The sequence below is a fragment of the Orcinus orca genome, chromosome 4, assembly GCF_937001465.1.
Source record: "Orcinus orca chromosome 4, mOrcOrc1.1, whole genome shotgun sequence".
Classification (NCBI taxonomy): domain Eukaryota; kingdom Metazoa; phylum Chordata; class Mammalia; order Artiodactyla; family Delphinidae; genus Orcinus; species Orcinus orca.
In genome coordinates, this window is record NC_064562.1 from 132,604,395 (window position 1) to 132,614,745 (window position 10,351).

Consider the following 10,351-nt stretch of genomic DNA (forward strand, 5'->3'; position numbering starts at 1 on the left):
TCCACTCTTTTTTAGATTCTTTTCCCATATAGGCCATTATAGAATATTGAGTAGAGCTCCCTGTGCTATACAGTAGGTCCTTATTAGTTATCTGTTTTATATGTAGTAGCATGTATATGTCAATCCCAATCTCCCAATTTATCCCTCCCTCCCTTACCCCTGGTAACCATAAGTTTGTTTTCTACCATTCAATTTACTTTTGACCCCATTTTCCTCTCTGGCACCACCACCAGTGACCTCCTGGCTGGCTTCTGTGCACTCCTCCATTTGACCTCATGATGGTATTTCATACTCAACATCTCCTTTCTGCTTTTATCTTCTTCTAGAAAGTTTATTCGCTCAGACAGTAAGGGAAGTGACTGGATGACCTTGCAGTAGCCCCGAAAGAATTTCTTACATTGTCACACTGGGTTTGCCAAAAAGTTCGTTCGGTTAATGAATACGTTAATGAATATATTGTTCAATAAAGTTCTTGGTGAAACGAAAAATGTGCCTTTCATTTCTACTTAAAACCGAATGAACTTTTTGGCCAATTCTTTGGAGCGCATGCTCTCAGATGCCCGGGTAATGCAGGATGAAATATAACCAGTGAGGTGGCAGTATTCGTGAATAATATTATTGAAACTTTTACAAAGGTTTCTTTTCTTAAAACAGGATTCCTCAAACTTAAGAAAAATTTTATATTACCTTTACAGTCACAGTATATTTAGCCATTTTCCATATACCAAGAACAAAAACAACAAATATTACTCTTATTTTTATATAGAGTTTAAACCCCAAATCCAGCAAAGTTAGAAAAACATGAGGCTTGCAGTCACACAGACTGGAGTTTGTATTCCTCCCCTACCATTAAACACCTGTGACCCTGACAAGATACGTTGTTCTTTCGAAACCTAAGCTTTTAACACTGTACCATGGCAATAATGTCCCCTGTCTCTGTGGACTGTTCTGAGAATTAAATCAGGCGATGGGTATAAAAGCATCCAGAACAATGCCCGATAAATCAAGGTAATCTCTCAAGAAATCTTAGTTTCTCTCCCTGGCCATATCCCTTGCCCTTTTTTTCAAGGATTTATATTCTAACAAGACATATATACCATAATTATATGCACACTAGTATTTTCATTTTTAAAACATTATTTTGGACAAAAGTAGAAAATCTACAATACTAGCACTAAAGCAGTAAACAATCACATGCACTACAAGAAACTAAAGATATTCTCGTTTCTTAAATAAGTAGGTAAACAGCAATTTCATCAACAACCCTCATATATGTCTAGAAAATCAAAAAACTGTCCTCGGAGTTACTCATGTCATGTGTACATGAGATGCGCATATTAACTTGTTTCTAAAAACAGAACCGAAACAAAACAAACAAAACACAGTTCTTACTCAAGCAGAAATGTCATACACCAATCTTACTAAAATGTTCTTTCCCTTTTATTTTTTTAACTTTTTATTTTATATTGGAGTACAGTTGATTAACAATGTTGTGTTAGCTTCAGGTGTACAGCAAAGTGATTCAATTATACGTATACATGAATCTATTCTTTTTCAAATTCTTTTCCCATTTAGGTTGTTACATAATATTGAGCAGAGTTCCCTGTGCTATACAGTAGGTCCTCGTTGGTTATCTATTTTAAATATAGTAGTGTGTACATGTCAATCCCTTTTATTTTTGGAAATTAACTCTATAGCAATGATTCAAACTCACTCTTGTTCAACATACATTCAATGTGCCTCTGAGGCGCTAAGAGCTCTTAGGGAAGAGATAACCATGTAAACAATTACAGTGCCCTGTGACGAGTGTTGTAATGTGCAGAGGGACTACCTAACTCTTCCGAGGGGAATCAAGAAAAGTTCAAAGAGGAAGGACTACTTGAGCTGAATCTTGAAGGACAGGCAGGAGTTGTCTTAGTACAGAAACAGGATAGGGGATTCCAGGCAGAAGGCAAAGCTCAAGTGAAGACCTGAGAGAGCATGGTGTGATCAGGGACTGGCAAAAGGTGCGGTGTGAACAGATGGTGGGGAAAGTGGCTGGAGCAGAGGTTGTCCAGGTTGGCTGGGGTCAGACTGCAAAGTCCTGGGTGCCATTTGGACTCTATACTCAGGGCAAAGGGAAGTCAGTATCACTGTTATCTGCAAAGTCATAGTCTTTGCCTGGCCACGTCACTGGCATTTTCATAAGTGATCAGAGATAAAGAGAAATCAGGTTCTTTATAGAGCAGTATGAGAATTTTAATAGGAAAGCAAAACCATACCAAGAGAAAGATCTAACTATGCTTATGCTCAAAGAAAAATATCTAAAATCATAAACTGGCCTTTAATGCAGTGACAGATTTTATAGACCAGCTTATTCAATACCAATTCCAATTCCTTTCTGGCTTGCCTTTCTGTATGGTCCTGAGCTGGAAAGATGGAATCTCCATTTCCTAGACTCCTTTATAAACTGGGCTGCCATGTGCTCTAAATTCAGCAAAGCCAAACACCTTTGGGAGACCCTGGCCAGGGGGCAGAGATGGTGGCTCCAGGTTAGACAGGCAGTGGCTGCTGACGGAACAGCCCCATGTAGGGTGCGCACTCTATGGACCGCAGAGTCCCAAGCCTGGTTCTCTGACTCTCTAATATTCTCTTAGCTTCCTGATACCCTTTTACACATCTCTTTCTGCTAGACTGGCTTCTGTTATTGGCAAAAGAACCCCGACCAAAACAACATCGCAGAGAAGCACATCTTGGATTTGGCCCTGGATCTGACAAACTAAAACCAAAATTAAAAACCATTTGTTAAAAAAAGTTTATCTAAAATAAACAAAGATAAACTCCCTATTATATGGGCAGAACTGTAATGACTATTGTTCCTGAGGCACTGTGCCTGGTGCTGTACCTACATAAGCTCACTACTTATCAGAAGCCTCACCACCCCCAGAGCCCCCAGCCTCAGTTCCAGGACATCAACAGTTCTTGCCCCTCAGCTTCCAGACCAGTGGTCCTCAACCAAGGGCGATGTTGCACCTGAAGGGACAACAGGCAATGTCTAGGGCTTTTGGTTGCCAGGGCTTGGGGCCGGGGGCTGGGGGAGGAGAGGGAGAACCGGTATCTAATACTAATGGGCAGAAGCCACAGACGCTGCTAAAGGCCCTACAATGCACAGCACAGCCTCCCACAACAAAGAACTAGCTGGCCCCAAATGTCACCAGTGCTGAGGACGAGAAACCTTGCTCCAGAAAGCAGTGTGCCCACTCTGATTCCTTCTCCACACTCTTCCTAATGTGGAGTGTAACTGAAAAATATACACGGGATCGTGACCCTTCCCAGCTTACAATGCTTCAGCAGCACCCCACGGCCCTTAGAATAAAGCCTAAATAAAGCCTTAGTGGCCCCACTTTCCACTTCAGGCACCTCTCACTGCTCACACTCTACACCTCAGCCATGGTAAACCTCTTGCAGGTCCTCAAAAGTGGCACCTCCCCAACCCCAGCAAACTGCCTCCCTACCTGGCCAACTCTCACTCATCTTTCAGGTCTTTCCTTCCAGGAAGACTCCCTTCACCTGTAAGCCTTGGTTAGGTGCACCCACTGTGTGCTTCCAGCCCACCTCTACCTCCTCAAGATAGTGCTTCCCCCGCACTGTCATTGTCAATTTCCTTAATGCATGTCCTGCCAGACAAGTAAATACTATAAGGACAGAGATTAGGTTCATTTTATTCATTGTCGTATCTCCACAAGTATTTTGCTCACTCAATAAATCTGTTATAGTTGTTATTATATAGCACTAGCATTACACAACAGGCACAAATGGCAATATGGCATCTAAGAAATTCAAACCAAGACTTAGCACTGGCCAGATCTACAGTAAAATAGATATTTCAAGGAACCGCAGCTAAGTTGCCTGTGTCTGTCACACACACACACACAAAATAACAAAAGGATCACCAAAAGGCTAGAAAAGAAGGCACGTGATGACCAAAGACTAAGAGATCTAAGGTCATTCGGCACAGAGAAATAGAGGCTAGGGTAATTTAGTGACCTCCTTAAATCATTAAACAAAGACACCATAATTTACAGAAAGGTAAGTATACAGAGTCAGAGAGCCTGGTATCCATCTGAGAATTGAATAAGGAGAAAGAGGTTTAAATTAAAGCATGAAGGATTTAATCCAACAAAGACAGTTTTTTTTAATTATTGGTAAACACCTGAGTGTTTTGCTGATGACTGCAGCAGCTGGTCATTCACTCATTCGTCGAACATACATTGAATGAAGACCTTCTCTGCTCAGGCACATCTATTATACACAGTATGGTAAATTGTAGTGAGGCTGCACAGGTGTTAGAGAACACAGGAGAAGAGGATTCACAAATAGCTTGATGAGAACAATGGTCAGAAATGCCTGCAAGCACCACAGGTGAACTGAGTCTGAAGGAGGAGTGTGAGGTACACCCTGCTGGGAGGAAGAAAATACAGGCACAGGTTGGCTTTCTGGTGGTTCCGGAAAGGTCTGAAGCAAAAGAAAGTCAGAATTAGATTTGCAGGCTATAAGAGTCCCTCCAGCACAGGGCTGAATGTTTGGAGAAAGGCAGAGAGGGTTAAGAGACCATGTTAGTAATCCAGCTGAGATGTGGATGGCTGGAACAAGAATAGTGACAACAGGATAAAAAGGAAATAGGTAGAAAAGACACTTACGATTACCCCAGAAGAATTTGGATTAGAGAAGGTAAAAGGAAGAGTTTTTTTTAAACAGTGAAACTTTCTAATTTGGGTAGCTGAATGAATGATACCTGCCGGGTGAGATACAGAATATCAGGAAAAAATAGGTTTTATAAAAAAAATACAGAATTATTTTGGACATGATGAGTTTGATATACCTATGTAAACAGGTGGGCAATTGAAAATACAGATTTGGAGTTTAGGAGAGACATGTGAACTGGAGAAATAGATCTGAGAGACTAGTACTTTATATGGAACGATACGGTTAAGGGAAAAAATCTACAGAGTAAGAGGAAAAGAGGGGTGGAGACAGAAGAAAGAAGGAAAAACAGCACTGCTTAAGGGTCATGTAGAGGGGTGGGAACTCCTTAGAAGATGTCCAGAAACCCACCAAGAAAAATAACAAAAGGATAGTGTCACTGAAACCAAAGGAGAAAAGAGTTTTGTACAAACAAGAGCAATAAACGGTGTCAAATTCAAAAGAGGACAGGAGAGCGTCTACTGCATTTGGTAATAGGAGGCCACCAACCACCCCGGTGGAGAAGGGGAAGGGTGGATGGGGCCCAAGCTATGGAGCAGAGACCACACTGAGCCATGGAGGGGCTGCAAGGCAAGGATGGAGAGTGAGTGAGTGAAGTGAGTACTTGTTTAAGAAGATGGCTGTGAAGACAGGTAGGAAAAGTGAATAATACTGAATGTTATACTTAGGTGTGTATTGGAGTTTGTTGTTTGTTTTCTTGAGGGACCGGGGCATGAATCTTGGCTACACCACCAGCTCTGTGACCTTGGATAAATCATCGTATACCAGACATTCAGTTTTCTTAGCTGCAAAATAGGGCTAATAACGTCCTGAGTAGCACTGCATGAGGATTAAAGAAAATAATCCACGTAAATCTTTTAGGACCAGCTTTTGATACATGGAAAGCATGCAAAGAGAAATTTATAATTATCGTTAATATATAAATGCTGAGCGGGAATGAACCACCGGACAGAAAGAAACCAGAGATGGGTTAAATGGTTCCTACAGGATCCAGACCTAGAAATGTCATGGGGAGGACTGGTCCTGGACAAGAGGAGGATGCCTCATTTGGAGGTTTTTAAAAATTATGGGCAGACTAAGTCATCAGAGTGACTTCCCACAGGAAATTCACAGTCTCACAGCATCTTCTACAGCAAACTGTGCATGGCTGCTACCACCAAGCCTCCCTAGAGGCTTTCCTCACCCCTGGCTGACTCTGCACCCATACATGCTACTCAGCACAGCCTGGATCCTACACACCTGAGTCAGTCTTAGTGAACCCCAAGAGACACTCATTGATTTATACACAGCCCATTTCCACCAAGGATTTGAACTGAATTCCTCAGAATTCCCTCAGAAGTCCCAAGAACTGTCTTACACAAATATTTTTCAGGAATCTAGGATCATCAGAACTGAAACAAGCTCGTATTAGCCTCACTTCTGACTGAAACTTGGTCCCTCAGAGCAGCCCCTTGATAACAGGAGGTGACTTCATCGTGTCAACTGCCATCAGAGCAATAGCAATCCCACTCCATTACTCCTTTTTCTCCCACCTCTGCTCCAAAGCCAAGATTCCCTGCTGGGTACCATATTTTAAGGCAACCAATATTATTCAATAATGATTTCAAAACAAGGCCATGTTTTTCTTGTTATTATCATCACTGAGTAATCTTCTGCATACAAATCTAATGATATTTTTCCAATATCAACATATGTATATATTTAATATACATATATTTAGTATATAGTGTGTGTGTGTGTGTGTATATATATATATATATATACACATACATAATTTGTGGGGTTTTTTAGTGTTTACAATAACCTCACACCACTGATTAATAGCAAGAGCAAGTCTAACAGTAAAAACAAAACACTCAGCAAGTGTCTTTGTTTTCAAACAAACTCATTCTGGTCCATGCAATAACCAAACTAATGAGGTAGGCTTTTCCAAATAATCCTATAATCTCAAGCCATGACCATTCAACTCTTCCAAAGCTCTTTCAGAACTTCTTATGCCTCTGAGGCTGAGATTCGATAATCACATATGGGTCAAAATAATGCACTTTACCTGGTGGAGAACCTGTGTGAGATGGGTCCCCATAGTGCCCATAATGCGGTGGAGAAAGGCCTATTCCAGGCTGGGACTGAGAATAAGGAGGTGTAGCCACATAGCCTTGTTGACTCATTATGAAAATATCATTCCAAGGAACAGTTCTATAAAAGAACCCTGCAACAGAAAAAAGAAATTGTTAACAAGAGGGTTTGAGTCACTTAACATTATTAAAAATATAAACACTGTTAATAAATGTTTTTTGAAGGTTTGAGGAAAGGTACAATTATCAGGTGCATGAGACAGCTTCATATCATACAATATATCATATCATTACCCCCTAAAAAGGCTCTAACCATAGCTCTGTGGAACTCAGCAACTCACTTCTATAGCCCTAGGCAAATTCTCAGGCATGAAATCCTGAATAACTGCTGCCAACCACTTTTTCATTGTAAGACTAAACTGTTTCACAGTCTCTCATAAACGTATCTACTATTTTGGTGCCTTTGGTTTCCACAGCCCCATTACAGCACAGAGCTTGTCACTGGCAATAATCACCTTGTCATTCAATCGACTGACCAGCAGAACTGCCAGTAGTCTGCAATCAGATGTTTTGACTTGTGTCAGTTTAGTGCTATCCTAATTAGTCATTTTAACCAGGCAGTTAAGATAAAGAGAAATCAAAAGTCCAACAAATATAGCAGAAGGTAAGGTGATAATGGACTGACTTTATGAGTCATATATTGATGAAGCCAGGTGGCAGCCTACAACTATTTGAGAGTTGTCAGTGGTTTCTCGGTCAAAGATGACAGACTTTCTTTCTAATTTAAATATCATACCTCTAAGAACATATGCACATATATTTAAGAAACTAAGGAAAAAAGTCCAATTGCATATGTGTTTAGGCACATACACACACAACTCACAAATACAACAGATCTATCTTGATTCTACTCAGAACCCAAACATCAATTTGTTTTAAATTTGTCATTTTCTCCAAGTTTCACAAATAAGAGACATTTCATAGAACTATTCTTAAAAAAAATTTATAATAGAAAAAGCTCTGAATCCTGGCAAGAGAAGTGGGTTTACACTACAAATCTGCCAATACTTGGCTGTGTGACACGGAATAAGCTGAAGAACCTCTCTGGGCATCAGGTCCCTCTTACAAAATAAAGCTTCTAAAAGCCTCTCCAGATATAAAACAATGATTCTATGATTTCTCTCCAGTTTTTTCACCCAGCATAGGAATATTCTTCCTTTTGTCATTTTATGATGCTACCTTTTACGTTAAAAGTTCAGTGCAACCTGCTAAGGTCTGAAATCTATATTCAGGAAACTGCATTCTTCATTTGGTTTCGTTTTCATATTAAACTCTAAGACTCCAAAATTAAAGCAACGAAGTAAAAATATTATAAGATCACTTTCTTCTCCTTGGAAAGGGAGATCTAAAGAAAGGAGAGATAGGCCTGCTGGTCCACTGTGTTACTGACAATATATTTTCCCTCCTCCCACTTAGCGGAGAGAGACGTGGCAGCCTGAGCTTTGGTCAAGCTCATCCAACCAAGCGCATTTAGGAAGTCAGCAGGAACACACCTACGTAGCAGCCTGTTGCTGAGTGACAGAAAGGAAAGGCAGGGATGTTCACTCCAAAGAGCAGGAAGCAGTCGGGTCCCTCTTAACTGGTCCTGGCAGGAATTTGCTTCCCCACGCAATCCAGTTTGCCACGTCAAACTTCCTCACACGGAGCCCCAAGTTACAGAAACCTGACTCAGCTTCAAGAGGCAACATGGCAGAAAGCCACTTGCCACGAGCAGACCGAGGCTCAAAATCTGGGGAGCTTCAAGCCCAGGACAACCCCCAGTCCGCTGTCACTCGACCATTCCAGCCAAGATGGAATCTCCCCCTGGGCCAAGTTCGGATTTGGACAAATCAGTTTCACTATCAGGCTGTCCCGAAGCTTGAAGATACAGCTGCCAATATTACCATGAGAATTCACAACATTCCCTTCCTCCAAAGAAGGGGAAATTAAGTTGATACGGAGATCAGAAAACCACTGGCAGCGACGCTGGAATACCGTGGCTACTGAGGGCCGTAATCAGGGAGTTAGTTCCAGCATCCCCAGACACAAAGATGGGGGCGGGTAAAAAATGCCCACGCCCACCCACCCCACCCCCAATTATTAAACTGCACGAAGGGGCTAAAGGAGCAAAGTAGGAGGTCTCCTCCGCTGCCCTGCCACAGGTGAGCATCCAGCCTCTGCCCACCCCTGACCCCGTCCGGGCACCGCACCCCACTCCAGCTGTGCCTGGGGACGGTCCGGCCGGAGCGCAGCTAGGCTGGGCGAGGCATTACCTGGTCGGCTCCCGCACGCCGCCGGGCTTCCGAGAGCCTGCGCTCTGCTCCCAGTGCCGGTTGCCCCCGGTGACCCAGGTCCCGCGGCGGCCGCTTCTCCCGCCGTGCCTCGCCTTGGGCCGGTGTCCCCACAGGGTGGCTTCGCTCGCGGAGTTGCAGCTGGGCTGGGAACTGCCACGTCAAACACTCTCCCGGCTGCGCGCCCCCGGCGCCCGGGCTCCGACCAGCCGCCGCGCTCCAGCCGGCGCACGCGCACAAACGCCGGCAGGGCGGGGCCTGCGGCGGCGCCCGCCACCCAGCGCGGCACGCGTATTGGCCGCGCGTCCTCCCTTTTTTTTTGTCTTTTTGGCCCTTCCTGTCCGTCTTGTTTGCCTGTTCCTTTCCCTCCAACAGGTCAAAGATTTTAATGCTGTTGCTGAATCAGAGCAACATTTTCACCGTGGAGCCCCGTAGGAAGGAGGGAGTTTGTATTGAGGGTTCATTCATTCTTTCATTCAACAGGTTGCAGATTCGGCTGTTCATTCATTACATATTACTTGAGTAACTAGGATATTTCAGGCACTGCACTGCCGATACCGGAAGGTACACGCTTCCTGGATCTCGAAGAGATTACAGTCTAAAGGCGAATCTGGCACGTGTACACGGGCAACTTGATGACGTACTCGTGCGATGCACTAGAGAGGAAGGAACTCCCAAGGCAGCTGTCAGCGCGGCGCAAAAAGGGAGGAAAGGATGTCCCAACTGAAAAGTATGGGAAGACGTGTCTTCACTGAAGCTAGGATTGCTAGATTTCTGTGTATTCCTTCAACGAATGTCTACATATTCGTTGTCTGTGAAGTAGGATGACTGATCCCACCCCAAAATAAGGATCGCTGCATGTATAAGCACCCAACGTTTAGCTCACTGTACTGTGAGAAACAGCTGAGAAAGAAAGGCGACCTATGTGGGACCTGGAACTTGACCTCTCTCTCTAGACTTAAAAATCAGGACCATCCGGCTGCTTTCTCACAACCCCCCACTGCTAAATAGAAAGACCTTCAGACAACCCGAGGTTTGGTGTAACTACCACTTTGTTCAAACTAAAACCAGACCAGTGTTTTGTTTTCAAAACACACTTTCTTCTGGGGTACAAGAAAGTGAAAGCTACTTGACAGATTCCTTTAGTGATGAAATGCCTAGGTATTAGTAAAAACTTACATAAGTATGATGCTTCTGCTGAAA

The 10,351-nt window shown here is 43.2% G+C and overlaps 1 protein-coding gene across 4 annotated transcripts in view; it reads right to left on the reverse strand.

The window, feature by feature from the left end:
• The window catches only part of SEC24D (SEC24 homolog D, COPII coat complex component), a 111,927-nt gene extending 102,396 nt beyond the window's left edge, over window positions 1–9,531 (reverse strand). For 2 of the 4 annotated variants that reach the window (XM_012531371.3, XM_033419336.2), the window contains exons 1-2: window positions 9,131–9,531; window positions 6,794–6,952 (exon numbers count right to left, since the gene is read on the reverse strand). In XM_012531371.3, coding sequence (XP_012386825.1) covers window positions 6,794–6,911 — 118 coding nt within the window. In that variant the 5' untranslated portion in view covers window positions 6,912–6,952; window positions 9,131–9,531. The remainder of the gene's footprint in view (window positions 1–6,793; window positions 6,953–9,130) is intronic. The other 2 variants (XM_033419338.2, XM_033419337.2) reach the window with 1 other exon arrangement.
• Window positions 9,532–10,351: the final 820 nt, after the last annotated feature.